The 14,585-nt window shown below is 58.8% G+C and overlaps 6 protein-coding genes across 9 annotated transcripts; all 6 read right to left on the reverse strand.

Moving 5' to 3' along the window:
• Positions 1 to 28: 28 nt before the first annotated feature.
• ABB37_09410 (hypothetical protein) lies at positions 29 to 2,588 on the reverse strand (the record flags this gene model as incomplete). The annotated part of the gene is made up of 1 exon (XM_015808862.1): positions 29 to 2,588. The coding sequence occupies exon 1, from the start codon at positions 2,525 to 2,527 to the stop codon at positions 29 to 31; it is 2,499 nt and encodes an 832-aa protein (XP_015652575.1). The 5' UTR covers positions 2,528 to 2,588.
• A 1,185-nt stretch (positions 2,589 to 3,773) lies between these two features.
• On the reverse strand, positions 3,774 to 5,422 carry ABB37_09411 (putative kynureninase; the record flags this gene model as incomplete). 3 transcript variants are annotated; one of them, XM_015808865.1, is made up of 1 exon in its annotated part: positions 3,774 to 5,422. In XM_015808865.1, the coding sequence occupies exon 1, from the start codon at positions 5,178 to 5,180 to the stop codon at positions 3,774 to 3,776; it is 1,407 nt and encodes a 468-aa protein (XP_015652578.1). In that variant the 5' UTR covers positions 5,181 to 5,422. The 3 variants fall into 3 exon arrangements, with proteins under 3 accessions (XP_015652578.1, XP_015652577.1, XP_015652576.1); XM_015808864.1 differs by having other exon boundaries at positions 3,774 to 5,326; XM_015808863.1 differs by having other exon boundaries at positions 3,774 to 5,319.
• Positions 5,423 to 5,762: 340 nt separating this feature from the next.
• ABB37_09412 (putative Gdp-mannose 46 dehydratase) lies at positions 5,763 to 7,404 on the reverse strand (the record flags this gene model as incomplete). Its single annotated transcript, XM_015808866.1, has 1 exon — positions 5,763 to 7,404. Exon 1 carries the CDS (start codon positions 6,978 to 6,980, stop codon positions 5,763 to 5,765), a length of 1,218 nt encoding a protein of 405 aa, XP_015652579.1. The 5' UTR covers positions 6,981 to 7,404.
• A 574-nt stretch (positions 7,405 to 7,978) lies between these two features.
• On the reverse strand, positions 7,979 to 8,282 carry ABB37_09413 (putative ribosomal protein l38; the record flags this gene model as incomplete). 2 transcript variants are annotated; one of them, XM_015808868.1, is made up of 1 exon in its annotated part: positions 7,979 to 8,282. In XM_015808868.1, exon 1 carries the CDS (start codon positions 8,225 to 8,227, stop codon positions 7,979 to 7,981), a length of 249 nt encoding a protein of 82 aa, XP_015652581.1. In that variant the 5' UTR covers positions 8,228 to 8,282. The 2 variants fall into 2 exon arrangements, with proteins under 2 accessions (XP_015652581.1, XP_015652580.1); XM_015808867.1 differs by having other exon boundaries at positions 7,979 to 8,244.
• A 654-nt stretch (positions 8,283 to 8,936) lies between these two features.
• On the reverse strand, positions 8,937 to 11,932 carry ABB37_09414 (hypothetical protein; the record flags this gene model as incomplete). The annotated part of the gene is made up of 1 exon (XM_015808869.1): positions 8,937 to 11,932. Exon 1 carries the CDS (start codon positions 11,613 to 11,615, stop codon positions 8,937 to 8,939), a length of 2,679 nt encoding a protein of 892 aa, XP_015652582.1. The 5' UTR covers positions 11,616 to 11,932.
• Positions 11,933 to 12,570: 638 nt separating this feature from the next.
• Positions 12,571 to 14,538, reverse strand: ABB37_09415 (putative mitochondrial membrane protein YIP1; the record flags this gene model as incomplete). Its single annotated transcript, XM_015808870.1, has 1 exon — positions 12,571 to 14,538. The coding sequence occupies exon 1, from the start codon at positions 14,356 to 14,358 to the stop codon at positions 12,571 to 12,573; it is 1,788 nt and encodes a 595-aa protein (XP_015652583.1). The 5' UTR covers positions 14,359 to 14,538.
• Between the last annotated feature and the right edge of the window lie 47 nt (positions 14,539 to 14,585).

The raw sequence follows: 14,585 nt of genomic DNA on the forward strand, positions 1-14,585 counted from the left end.
CCGCCTCTTTCCCCCTTCTTTCATTGTTTTATTCCACGAGTGAGTAGTTGACCGTGTAGTGGCCAGGTCCTGGCGCGGCAGGGAATAGCCGCGTGTACCGCTCCGACTGCACACGGTGGCCGCGGAACTCGCGCTCCTTCGTGATTTGCTTCTCAAAATCCGGCACCAACTTTACAGTCGGGGAGAGGTAGTTGGTGGGGTCGTACATCACGCTTGCTCCGCAACCTTTTGCCCCTTGGCCGCCGGCTTGTTGACGAGTGACGACTTTCCCAATCGACGGCGTGCCCTTCACCCGTCCGCCCGTCAGCGCGTACCCGCCATCGACGTCGTACGTGAGATCGTGGAGAGGGACCATGTGCACAGGGCGTGCGCTGCCTTTGCCGAGGTCCGTCACACAGCCCACGCGCGGCTTTGTCAAGGCCAGGGAAGGCACTTCGCCCAGCTCCGTAGGATTGGAAGCGTGCATGTCATTGTGCCCCGGCGCGGAAGAATGGATGATGGCGGACCGGCTACGCGCCTCCGTCCACTCCGATCTACCGTCCTCTGCCTCCGCAGATTGGTCGTAGGCACCGTCGTCGTCGCCTTGGTAGGCCACCGTGAGGCCCAGCGTGGCCCGCGCTTCCCTCTCCGCACGGCTGGGCACCTTGCCGAAGTCTCGCACACGCGCCAGCTGCGCCGCATCCCCAATTAACGACCGCGGGTAGTTGAGGTTGTGCTCGACCGAGACGGCGGTGTCGCCCACTGAAGCACCACCAGGGGCGAGCGTGTCGTTGTGATTGCTGCTGCGTGGACGACCGTCGCCCTCGCGTGTGCGGGGTGGCAGCGTCGCCGCCCGCTCCTTTGCCCGCGTCGCCCGCAACGCCTGGTCGACGTCCAGCAGCTCGCCGTTGGTGGGCGGCGGTGCCCGGCCGTACCAGTGGGTCCCCCGCCCGGTGGTGCGGTCCATGGTGACGGTGCGGGGCTGGTTGGCAGCGATGTCCTCGCTGACCTCGTAGACGGACGCCGGCACCCCTGAGACAAGGGGCTCGCGGCGGCGCTGCGTCGGCAGCACGTCGAGCTGCACGAGACACGGCGTGCGCTTTGCGGTGGAGCGAGCATCGGGATAGGGCCAGTAGTACACGTCTGGTGCCGCCGTGCCATGTGAGACCTGCCGTGGAACCTGGGAGAGAAACATGGAGCTGCCCTTCACGTTCTCGCCGTGTGAGATGGGGATGTTCCGCCGGGCATTGCTGTCGTCTTCGCCAGAGCGCTCCGTGCCGTGACGGGCCCCGGCGATGGAGGTAACGTCGTCGCGCATCGTTAGACCGAAGACGGCGTCTGCGCCGTAGCGATCACCGTCGCCGTTCACGCTGGCGTCTTGCCGGCGCTCCTCCACGGCCCCCTCATCGCCCTGCCGCCCATCGGCGTTTGGCGGCTGCGCTGCGGCCCGCGTGAGGGACGGGGCGGGGGCCTGCGGCATGACGTAGCCACCGGTGACCCGCGGCTCCACCACGCCGTAGCGCACGTGGTACTGCCCCACCGCCGGCTGACGATAACCGGGCAAGTAGTTGAGCGACTTAACACGGTCGGCCTCCACGCGGCCCTGGCAGGTGAAGGGCCAGGTGCCAGGGAGAGGTCCAGAAGGACTGCCGGTTGCGTTCTCCATCGCCGCAGCAACCGGCATCGTCGCTCCAGGGATCTCCTCCTCCATCTTCATCATCCCCGCGTTGTCCGGTGACTGGGCATCGACAGCAGGAAGACTACGCGCCTGCTGCTGCGCGGCGTAAGCCTGCCGCAGGCCGTACGGCAGCGTCTCCACATCCACCACCTCCAGCGGTCGCGACGCTCTGCGCTGCTGAATTAGCGGGGCAAGCTGCTCCAGCAGATCCGGGTGCGGAGCAGAGAAGTCTCGCAAGGCCGCCTGCCGCTCCATTCGCTGGGCATCGGTGCGGTAAGCACGGAAGCTGCTAATCAACTCGTAGTTGTCCTCGATCTTCCGCGTCGTGGCGAAGGTCGGGACGGCACCGATGAGGGTGACGTAGCCGCGGTCGTCGCCGCCGATTTTGGTGCCACCGAGCGACTCGGTGCCGTCGTCGGCGGCGGCTGTCATGGAGGGCGCCATCGTGGGGAGCGCCGGAATGTGCAGGCCGCCCCGCGACGACGACGCCGCCAATGCACCAGAGGCGGGCGACGCGGGGCGCCGTGTTTCATTCGTCCAATCGACCCCTCTCGCAGCCGCGTTCCTGCCGCCGCTGCCTGCACTCACGCTGGTGTCGCCGCACGCGCGCTGCAACTCCTGCTGAAGGCGCAGCTGGCGCTCGCGTTTTAGGCGGTTCATCGTCAGCGCACTCGGCTCCATCTGGGCTCCGCCAAAGCGCTGGTGCGAAAGCGTTGTGTCGAGGGCACGGCCCAGTGTGCTGTACGCGCTCTTGGCCGACTTCACCAGCGTGCCGAGGAGGTGCGGGTCATCGAGAGCATTGGCGGTACTGGTGATGTGGCCTGTGTGAGTAGCGTCACCGCGTCCGCGAAGAGAGCCTGTCGCTGCCATTTTCCTTGTCTGTGTTTGTGTGTACGACGTGGTAATGGGAAAGCCTATCTTCTGTTGTTACTGAGGAGTGGGTCATATCGAGATGAAAACAACAGCAAATAGAGGAAAGCGTATTTTTTTTTGTAGAAGGGCAAAGAAAGAGGCGGAAGATATAGCGTGAGGAAAGAGAAAGAGAAATGATAGAACGGCAGGGAGCACAGTGGCCGACACTTTGCCTTTTTACAAGCGGTAAAAGCCACGCCTACGAAAAGAAAGTGCATAAAGCACACGCCTGTCTGCGTGCATGTGCGCTGACACGTCGCCACAGTGGCAGTGATGTCACGAGATGCGGAGGGAAGCGCGGCAGCCCTTTCCATTGCCAAATACAGGCCATGGCGCGCGACTCAGGTGCCACAAATAAGAGAGCAAAACGTGATGGTATTCTTGATTTCTGTTTTGTCTGTTTGCGTGTGTATATGTGTGTGGGTGCTTCACCTGTTGTTGGAGTGTCAGTCCCCACGAACCAGGCAAAAAGTGCATCAAAGGTAATAAAAAAGAAACCGAATACAGGAAGATGAGAAGGAGAACTAACGAACACGCAAAAGCACTGTACTCTGCTTTCGTCTCTCTCTCTCGCCTCTCTCTCTCTCTCGTTCTTCGTCCGAGGCAGACAGCAAACACAAGAAAGAAGAAGATATCAAGTGACGTATGGCATATGACCGAGGTGGGAGAAGTTTTCTCTTTGGGGGGAAGGGTGAGTTGCACGTCTTGGATAGGGTGTATACCTCTATTAATGCACCACTCAAAACAGCAAAAACAAAAACAAAACATCGAACGCAGATAGACGGACAGCTTGGACGGAAGAAGAGCCTCGTTCAACAGCAAGAGAGAGAAAAGAGAAAAAGGCGTCTGTAACGTGTAGACAGAAGAACATACGCTACAAAGAAGCCTCAGGGCAACGGCACGCATTGCTTACAACGCCGTTTTTTTTCTTTAGTATTTCACTCTCCCTCTGTTGCTCAACGAAACTTCCATCAACTCCTTCTGCTTTTCTCTTCTCGGGTACTCTCTTCTTCTGATAGCGCTGACCTCTCCGTGGTGTTTCGCACCTGCTCTTCTACTTTTCCTAAAGCGCTCCGTCGCTCCCCACCCCGAGAGGGGCAGCAACAACGAATAAACTTCACGACGCATCCGCCACAAGGAAAACAAAAAATAGCGAACGAGACTGGGAAGTAAAATCTCAACTATCAGAAAAAAACAAAACACGTCAAAAGAGCTCGGCGATGGTGCGCACCGCACGCAAAACGTCAGCGAAGCTGTTGTACATTGGTGCAGGCGCCATATGAATCATGTCCGGTGGGCGCTTCTCCACCATGACCCCCTCATCCAGAAGCTGGCGCTGCAGGACAGAGGCATCATCAGTGCCTTCCGCCCCGGTGCCCACCTCATAGGCTGCGGAGTCCAACGCGGACGCCTTGAGTTTGTTGAGCAGGAGGCGAATGGACAGCTGGGCGCCACGCTGATTTGGATCCGCCGGGGTGATGATCTCCACACAGCCTGGCGGCACCAGCTCCGTGAAAAGCAGCTCCAAATACGCCGTCAGCAGCAGCGACTTCTGACGGATGGCGGGCAGGCCTACCGAGGCCATCAGTTTCAGCGAGGGGCCCAAGATCTGGCAGTTGACAGCCGGGGCCATGCTGAGCTGGAAGGCTGACGCGCCCGGAGCCGGCTCGAAATCGCGGTGCGGCGTAAAGCGAGTCTTGCTGTCGTTGCCCCACCAGCCTTTCAGGTACTTGAGCGGGGTGGTGGTGTTGGAGGTGTGCTTGTTGTGTACGAAGATGCCACCAATGTTGCCCGGGCCGCTGTTGAGGAACTTGAAGGTGCACCAGCAGGCAAAGTCGACCTCCCAGTCGTGCAGCTGCAGCGGCACGTTGCCGACGGCGTGGGCGCAGTCCACCCCGACGAGGATGTTCTTCGCGTGCGCCGCCTTGACGATGGCGGGGATGTCGAACCACTGTCCCGTGACGTGGTGCACCGCAGAAAAGACAAGCACCGCCGTCTCGTCGCCGTACTTGTCAATCGCCGTCAGGAAGGCCTCCGTCGGGATCAACGTGGCCGGGTCATCGTGGCTCTTCGTGCCGGGGGCCGTGACAGTGATGATGTCCTCCGCCGGGTTCATCCCGCGTATCTCGAGTTGCGAGTTCATGACGTACTTGCCGCCGGAAAAGCTCTTGTGCTCGAGCATGATCTTCTTCTTGGTGCCCTGTGGACGATAAAACGCGGTGAGGAGCAGGTGTAGGTTTACCGTCAGGGAGTTCATGATGGCCACCTCCGCGTCCTTGGCGCCGACGAGTGAAGCCATGTCCTTCAAGTTCGCCTGGTCTGCCTCATACCACGGGTTCGGTTGCATGGTGTTGCCCTCGCAGCCCTGATCACGCCACTTCTTCAGGAACCCGGCGACAGCCGCCTCCACGCCCACGTGCTGCGGGCCCATCGAATTGCCCACCAGGTAGGAGAAGGGTGTGCCATCGCGCATCGGGGGGATGTGAAAGGCACTGCGGTGTTCTCGCAGGGGGTCGACGTTGTCCATGTACTCTGCGAAGGCGTCCTCCGTCAGCGCCATGCCGGTTGTGGTGGCGGTGCTGAGGAGCGTTTCGGTCGCTGCGTTACGCATGTTTTGTGTGTGTGTGTGTGAGAGAGAGAGAGAGAGATACTTTGATATTGTTCTTGGGAAACGTTAGAATTGAAAGTGGTTGGGGAATCCTTTTTCCCTTTACAGCGTCGTTTAGGTTTTGAAAGACGTGCGGTGATGCTTTTTGCTTCGATGAAGGAAAAGGACAGTTGAGAAGATCAATGTCGGGGATAGAGGTCGGAAAAAGGAGGAGGGGGGGGGGAAGAAATGAAAGGGCTCACTCCTGCCGCCGTGCAGGCACACCAACCAAAGAAAACAGAGGAAAGTAACGGCAGGAAGAGGGAACAGAAAAGGTAAAAGTGAAGACAGCAGCCCCAGCGCGTACGTACGCGTCTCCTTCCGCACTCTTCATAGATGACTGGCCAGCTTTGTCCGAAAAAAAATGACGGGAGTTCGCACTTCGTCCTTTGTTTTGTTGGGGCGTCTGCTTTCCACACAGCCAACACCCCGCAGCGCGGAGATGCGCCGCAAAGAGCCGGCCTTTTTCATTTCTGCATTGCCGTGCGTTGCGCTTTTTTTGGCTTGCTTTGATGGCCTTATAAGGCAGTCGACATCGCCTTCGGCTTACAGGTGATTGCCCTCCCAATACCCTCCGTCAAGAGGGTGCGTCCTGTACCACTCCACGGTGCGGCGCAGTCCCTCGCCAAACGACACCAACGGCACCCAGCCCAGCGCTGTCAGCCGATCGTTGCTGATACAGTACCGCGCGTCATTGTAGGCGCGATCCGCCACGTAGCGCACGTACACGTCATCGAAGTCGTCCCGCCGTGCCTCGGCGGCAGACCCCGTCACACACGCCACCACGTGCCGCGCCACCTCGCAGACCGACCACTCTCTCGTGCTGGCCACGTTGTACGCCGCACCGAGCTCGCCGCGCGTGAGAATCGTCACCAACCCACGCGCCACATCGTCCACGTACAGGAAACTGCGCTGATGGTGGCCGTCGCCCTGGATGGGCATCCGTGCCCCGCGCAGGCACTCCGTGATGAACTTTGGTATCACCTTCTCGGGGTACTGACCAGGGCCGTAGACATTGTTGCCCCGTGAAACGAGCACCGGCAAGTGGAAGGAGTGAAAGTAAGCAAAGGCAAGATGCTCTGCCGCGGCCTTCGTGGCAGCGTAGGGGTTGGTGGGCCGCAGTACCGTATCGGCCTCTGTCGCAGGCCCGTTGCCGTCTACCGTTTCCCCGTACACTTCGTCGGTGCTGATGTGCAACAAGCGGGTGAGCCGGCCGTACTCTCTTGCGCACTCCAGCAGTGTGTGCGTGCCCACCACATTTGCCTGCGTGAAACGCAGGCTGTCAGTGAAGCTTTTATCGACGTGGGTCTGAGCCGCCATGTTGACCACGATATCGATGCTGTGCGTACGGAAAATACTCAGCAGCAGCTCCGCATCCAGAATGGACCCTTTAGTGAAATGATAGCGAGCATTCACGCCGGTTTCATGATGATGCTCCGCATTCATCTCACCGATCGGGCTGCTTGCGTTGTCTGCGGAAGTGAGAAAAGACACGTGGGCACCGGCGCAGTACTCCAGCGTATCCACGTTGTACACGTGCAGGTCGGACGGACCCCACTGCAGGAGACAGCGAATAAAGCAGCTGCCAATAAAGCCGCAGCCGCCAGTGACGAGGACGCGACGACCCGGCAGGTGCTGAAGCAGCTCGCGTGTGCTGTGCTGCGTATCAGCGGAGTAGAGTGAAGAAGAGGTGCATGTGGTGGATGGCGACGCCTCTGCATCTTTCGGCCGCGCCGGGCGGCTGCCATCGACAGTTGAACTCATTTACACGTCAACGTAACTAGCTATCGCCTTAAAACGTCAATTAATGTTATTAAAATAAGAGAGGCAGAGCTGTGCAGTTCACCGAAAAAAGAGGCGAGCGTGATCGAGGAGACTGCGAGAAACAACAACGGAGAATAAGTTCTACGAGGCAGCAACAGAGTAGTGGTGCGTTCCGAAGGCATCCGGCGCGGCAGATTTCAAATCCAAAATAATCCCAAGAGGAGGCGGCACACAACAAGATGTGAGGGTCAACGGGCGCTGTAAAACTTCCTTCTTACATTTCCATCACTTTTTGCGATGGAGAATGATAACAAACTATAGCGATAGTACCCGAAAGCACTTGATGACTGTTTTGCAGGAAGAAAAATTGTCGCTTCTTCTTCCTCGATTGTTTGCAAAACAGAGAGGAACAGGAGAGAAAGTCTGCGGAAAAGAAGGAGAGAAAATGAGGATGGCAGAAATGTGGAAAGGTGGAAAGGACCGCGTGACGCACAGCTCTATCGCAGTGAACAACAGACCGAAGACCCGAAAAGAATGCCTTTCCCAGAAAACACTTCTTTTGCTGTTTTGTGCTGTTCTGTTTCATAACGCATTTGTAGCGGCCGAGGTACGCGAACTCGAGGCGCAGAAAGCAAGGGTCTAAGTCGGCTGTTTATTCCTCTTCCCCTGATCAGCCTACAACCACTTTTCTTCTGTGTTATTATTTGCAGTGTTTGGTGTTGAGCTTGAAATAAAGAAAAAAATATATTGAAACGTGTACCGTTCAAAACGGTTCTCACCGTCTCCACTGTGTAATAGCTTCCCTTCCTCCTCGATGCGCTACAATCAAAGCAAGATGAGTGAAGGGAGGAGAATGAGACGAGCAGAAACAGGGAAAAGCCTCCTTGCGTGCTTCGTCACCTCCTCCCTTCCCCTCTTTCTCACCCTCACGCATCATACACACCGACGCATGATACGCACATTGAAAGCAAAACGAAACAGATAACCGCTTTGTTTTCTTAGTGAGCACCGGCGTTCGTCTTGGCGTGCGAGCGGGCCGTCACGGCGATCTTCTTCACCGACGGGTGGATGGAGCGCTCGATCTTGTCGGCCTTCTTCTTGTCGTTCACGACCAGCGTGTACAGGTAGCGGCTGCAGCGCACCTTGAACTTGGTCGCGCTCGGGTTCTTCTTGACCTTCACGCACCGTGCATCCTTGCGGGAGCAGATAGCGAGGAACTCCTTCAGCGTCTTGATCTCACGCGGCATGATGAGGGGATACTACCTTTTTTTTTTTGAAAATAAGTAGGAGGGAAATTAAAACTGATTGGAGAAGTTGATGGAGAAAAGGGTTTCCAACAGGAAACAATAGAAAGGAAGAGGAGGAGGTAGAGGTAGAGGTAGAGTTCACGACGGTGTGTGAGAAAGGTGGATCAGTGGAAAGCAAAGAGGAGTCTCAAAGAAGAGATTCATAGGATCACGGCGTGGAGACCACGACAGAAGCGATGGATAGCTTAAAGAGGAGTGGCAGCGCACAGCAAAACGAAAATGCCAAGGCCGGTGGAAGATGCGCACGCACCCGTCGCCGAATCGTAAGCCCCCAAAAAGCACAGCGACTGTTCATCAGCTCTCACACACTGATGATTCTGAATCAGCCTTAAAAAGGCAGTCATCATCTCTCTTAGGATTATTTGTTGGTTTCTCCTCCCAGGGTACACGTATTGACGCACGTAGGCGCCAACAGATACCTCGCAACGAATAAAAGCCAAGGTGGCCGGTGTGCTCTCTATCGGAAAGTGGTAGGGCGGACACAACATATCTACAACTCGGCCGCGGCTCGTCTCTACAATCATCAAGGAAAGACAATAAACGGACCTCGATGACGAATGCGGAGAGCAAAAGGGTGAAAACGAGCGACGCACAACTTTTGTAAGTGCACACGTGCAGACAGGAAAAGCGCGAAACAGCAGGAGAAATTCTAGTAGTGAATCAGCCTCGACAGCTCACGAAGCACCTCTTCAAACTTGTTTTCAATTACCGCCCCCGCCCCTGCCGCGAGTCGGTCCTGCTTAATTGCCTCCCCCCGCTTCACCAAAGCCTGCTGCATCGCCTGGAGCGTCCATGTACCGTTCAGGGAGAAAATCCGATCGGTGCCACGCAGCTGCGGACGCGTCAGCACACCGAAGTCAGCGAGGCACTCCACCTGCAGCGGGAAGCCGTCCGCGCGCATGGCAGGGAAGTGCAGCTCCGCCATGAGTCGTGTGTATAACTGATGTACCTCGTGCATCTTCAGTGACAGCGTCGGTGCGGTGCGATGTGCCGCTGCCACCCCCGCACCGGGCGTACGGCTAGTCCCGATGCGGCCGCCGACGCTTGTCAGGGCGTACGTGCGCTCCTCCTGCTTCCGTAGCGTGAGCACCACGATGCAGCTTAAGACGTAGAGGGTCTGCTCCGGCAGCGTGCCGACGTAGCGATCGATGTCGCTCTCTACCTGATTGCTCTGCAAGAGTCGCACGCTTTTTGCTAAGGTCATGACGCCTGACGGCGAAGACGATGGAGGGAAGGGAGAGGGAGAAGCCGGCGAACGACCGATTGCGGTGGAAGTCGAAGAAGAAAGTTTGTCTTGGGGCCCGGCTGTGGACGGCAACGCAGCGGAGCTCCGTGCAGACGATGAGGCACTGGTGCTACCGGCGCCGCGGCTCCCGCTGCTGCCACGTGGGTGAGGGCCCTCGACGCTGTACGTCTCCACCGCCGCCTCCAACCTCGCCGGGAGGTCCGACGACAACGGGGGCGTCGCAGCGACGGCGTTTTTACGGCTCTTCGGTGTTGCGCGACGGCTGGACGGCGCCGCCTTCTCCTCCCCCGCCGGCGCAGCATCGTTCGCTGCGGCAACCGCCAGCATCGCCTCCGCCTTTCGCTCCATCACCTCCTCCCAGGCGACGGACACCACCCGGTGGCACATCCCAATCACCTGCCGCACATCACCTGAGTACTCAAGCAGGGCCTTGCGGGCGATGTAGTCATACAGGCGCGGTTTGATGTCCACGTCAGACGCGCTCACAACTGGAGTGGCGGCCGCGTTCGTCTTTTTGCGGGTCGTGTGATGGGCCTGACCGCCACCGGTGAGCTGTTCGCACCTGTGCAGCTCCGCGGAGGTCGCGTCGGCACCAATGCATCGCAGCTGCGCCTCGCTGTACGGCTCAAAGAGGAGCGCCTCCAGCATCATTTGCGGTACGTGGACAAAGGCACGCTGGTTGGAGATGAAGATGAAGGCGAGCTGACCCGGCAGCTGAGAGGCTAACTCCGCAAGCTGTGCGAGCGTCTTGGCGCCGCCGCCGCGCACGTACTCCACCTCGTCCAGCGCCACCACGTGCAGCGCCGTTCTGCTCTGCTGCTTTGCTGAGGACGAGCGGCTTGGCGTGCCTGTCCGTGCGCCTGCTCCGCCACCAGTGCTGCTGTTAGGGCGCTCCGCAGTGGCACTCGTGTTTCCGTTGAGGCGAGATAGCTGCTGCAGTAGAGCGTGCGTCGCTTCGTCGCCACGCGTGCACGTCGCCCGAATGCTCTCACCGATCGCCTCCACCAGAAGCGGTCCGCTCACATCGGCGCAATTGACGTAGTGCCCAAAGAGGCCGCGCGAGGTCATCCCACGGCGAGGCGACGAGGTCGAGGAAGACGTGCCAATCTGTCGAAAGACCTCCGGGTAGCGCACCTGAAAATACTCGATACTGCAAGGCGCAGCCGTCGCCGGCACCGGTAGCACTGCAGCACGCCCACTGTGGCGCAGATGCTCCTGACGGGGAATGTGCACGCCCACGGCGCCGCTTGGCTCCTCCTCTTCGGCGCTGTTATCCTTGCGGTGTTTACGTGGTCCGTCACATTGTCCCTCTGCCACTGCATAGTTGCGTTCCTCTTCTTCGCGGAAGCGCTTGTACGCGCCGCGCACCGGACCTGCGGCGGCCAAAGCGCTCGCCGTGGAATCCTCGCTCGACGCACTGGGACGTCCCGAGGCGGGGGAGGACGATGAGGAGAAAAGGACACTCTCTATGGGCGTGTGCGACCGCCGCCGTGTTGCCGCAGGCGTGGTCGGAGCAGAGTCAACAGTGGCAGCTGAGGATGCGCTATCGCACAGTCTGGAGGACAGGGAGGGGGATGGCGTGAGACCTGCAGCGTCGCTGCTGGGCTGATGTGATGGGCGCGGGGTGCTCATGCCATTGGAAAGCTGATGCTGCATTGCATCGGCCCTCCGCGCATTCGAGTTTCTATCAGATTCACTGGGATCGACCTGCCCAATCGGCTTCCACCCCTGTTCCTTCAAAGAGCTGTGCTTGAGCAAACTGCGTCCCGTCGCATCGCAGGGCAAGACACGAGCCGACATGGCCCGCAGCGCCCGCTTCACCGTGGATGTCTTACCGCATCCACAGCCGCCACAAACAAAGAGGGCGGTGTTGGCCTCGTGGGACCAACGGCGAGCCACGTAAGAGACCACTGCTTCGTACTCGGCTTCACGGCCGACGTGCGGGACCTCCTCCAGAAGAGTCTCAGCAAGGTACACTGCATCGGTCGATGGAGTTTCTGCTGAGGCACGGGCTTGACGACGCGGCTTCTGCGCCGATGCAACGGTGGCGGCCGCACGCGTCGGTCCAGTACGAGCCGGCATGATGAAGAAGGTAAAATTTAACTATCGTTGAAAGAAATAAAAAACGTATTGTATGGGACACTGTTCTATCAGAGTAATAATAATAATAGTAAGTATGTGAAACAGCCAGAAAAAAACTTCGTAAGTGTTCTATAAGCGTCGTAGCTGACGGCGCGTGTGCCGCAGTGTGGATCTATGCGGAGGAGATATGAAGTGGATCTATATATATGTGTGTGTATGTGTATGTGTGTGCTCTCTATCAATGGGCCAGTGTGCGAACAGAAGAGAGAAAGGCTCCTACTTTTGGAGTGTGTGTGTGCGTTGTCTCCTGCGAGGTCTGAGGAGATACAACATGCATAAGAAGTGGAATCATCATCGTTGTAATGTGGTACACGAAAGCAGCAGAAAAAAGAAAAAGAGAAAATAACGCAAGAAGAGATGCGACGCGGCAGGGAGAGCCATTGAAAAAAGGGGAAAAAAACGTGGGAAGCATAGTGACTTAAGCTGCTACGCGTGCGCCGTCCATCGAATGTTTCTCTCCGCGTTCTCAAAGAGCTGCATGCGCAGACACACTCCTTGGCAATCGAGCGTCAATTGGATGATCTGTTCGCTGTCATTTCTTTTTCGTAAGTTAAGCGCCTTCTCTTCTTCACTGCCGCGAAATAAAACTGTACAGCTTCTCTGCTTTTACGTTCACCCGTAACACCCGAGTCCTTTTACTTCGGAAACTGCTTCCTTCCTTGCTGCAGACGACAACAACAGTGATCCATAACAGCTGTACGCAAAGCGACACCAACCCAACCTCGGCAGCAAAAAAGAAAGGAAGGAGGACCGAAGGGCAAAGCACCCCTTCGCGTATTCCTCCATCAACCTGCCTCGAGCAGTTGCACTTGATCAGCAGATCAAGTTCCACTCTTTTCAGAATCCCAGAACACAGAAAAACTGCGTCAGGCAGTTCGCACCGCAGAAGTCGATGTCAGAAACAAACACGCAGGTGCACGCAATACTGAAAAGAAAAAATAAAGAAGACTACACGACATGTCGTGCCAAGTCGGGCCTCCGTTGCCTCCTCCCCCCCCCCCATCCAGAAGACGGTCAGCGCATCGAAGGCGGCGTAAAAGAGCAGCATGGGATACAAAACGAGGTAGCGCTGCTCCTCCATGCCGAGGCCTTTCGCCACCAGCGACGACCCGCACCACGCGGACCAGAGAATCATCAACAACGTCAACGGCAAGAGACTGCGCCGCGTGAGCAGCCAAGAGCACGTCGTGCGAACAAGCGCCAACAGCACGGTGGGCAGCAGGCCGTACCCCACCGTACTTACCACTAACTGCAGCGGCGCGCCACCGCCCTTCGGCTGCATGAGCGACAGCAGGACCTTGAAAAAGGCGACACCAAGCACAAAAAGTCCGTAGATGGCGCTAAACTGGATCTTGCCGCGCAGGGAAAGGAGAAGGGCGAGGGAGAGGGCAAAGAGGACGGGGCCGGCCAAATCCGGGTCCTTGGCTGCGTCAACGCTCATCGTCTTGAAGGGGTTCAGCACCGCACGCGCCTTGTCGAGGATGTGCCGCGGGAAAATGCCGAGCTCCTCCAGCAGAGGCAGATCATCCTCAGGGCACCCAAAGCGCAGCTGATACGGCGGCCGCTCGCGGGGAAGACTGCCGCCGCCGCCGCCTTGCGCATTCATGGAATTACCGTCGTCGAAGGTGGGCAGCACCTGCGTGAGGAAGCGGCCAAGGAAGCCGCCGCTGAGGCTGGTAGACGCACCACCGCCTCCCCCGCCGCCGCCGTAGCCGTGGCCGCTGTCGCTCGACACGGTTGGCATGCGTGGGCCCGCCGTGCTCGGACCCATCATGAACGGCAGACGCGGTGCTGCGTTGAGGTCCGGCGAGCCCGAATCCCCCAGTGGGTCGTTGCCGCCGTGCCGCTCCGCGCTGTGCATCGAAGACGGCATCGGCAACATGTACGGTTGCTGCTGATGTGAATGCGCCTGCGCAGCGCCACCCGGCGGGGGAGAGGACAAATTGTGTGGTGGGGTCTGAGGGAAGGGGCGCGAGGGGAGGAAGGCGGGTGGGGCCACGGGCGGCCGCCCGGAGACGCTGCTGCGGGTGCTGTTTGCCGCCGACCCCGCACGCCCGTCGCTGCCGCCGGTTTGGAAAACGCCGCCGCCACCGCTGTTGTTATTGCCGTCGCCGCAGCTCGCGCCCGGCACGGCCGATCCCTGTCGGGCGGCAGTGAAGCGCGGTGCGGGCGGCAGGCGCACCGGCGAGACGTCCGTCGCGTTTGAGGTCTCGTTGACCCCCACAGCCACATCCGCCACGCGGGACGACATCCCCGTCATCGGGTAGCCGCTGCCGGACATGTAGTGCAGGTTCGACGCGGAGCTGCCGGAGTCGCTGTTGTACCCGCTGTTCACGTCGATACTGTTGCCGTGACCGTGGAAGTAGCCGTAGCTGCCCAGGACCTGGCCGTTCCCGCTGGGGGACGAGGCGTTGATCGGCACCGTGACGGGTCCGTTGCCCGTCGAGGAGGCGTTGCTGTTCGCTACGGCTGAAGCGAAGTTGCTCGTGAGGGCACTGCCAGTGTGTTGGGCAGAGCGCCGGGTGAGGCCCGTGTTGCTTACACCTCCCACCGCGCCGGCGGGAAAAGTCGAGGCCGGAGGTGTGGCGCGGGCAGCGGGGAAAGTCGTGTCACCGGCACCGCCCACCCCGCTTTGGAACTCTGCCGGGTAGGAGAAGCCTTCGTAGGGGCGCTGTTGGCTCATTTGGGGAGACTTCGCGGTGACTAGTAATACTAATAAGAATAATAATAAATGATGCGGTGTGTCGCTGATGAGGCACCGCGGGCGCACGTCCGTGTGCAGAAAACAGCAAATAAATGTATCTTTCGACTCAGCGGTTCACAGATGAAGTGACGTGTCTGCAGCCCCCCTCGTGTTTCTCACTGTACAAACAAGCGCACACACCAACGAAAGGAAGACGGCGTGAAGGC

Source organism: Leptomonas pyrrhocoris (genome assembly GCF_001293395.1).
Source record: "Leptomonas pyrrhocoris isolate H10 chromosome Unknown, whole genome shotgun sequence".
Classification (NCBI taxonomy): domain Eukaryota; phylum Euglenozoa; class Kinetoplastea; order Trypanosomatida; family Trypanosomatidae; genus Leptomonas; species Leptomonas pyrrhocoris.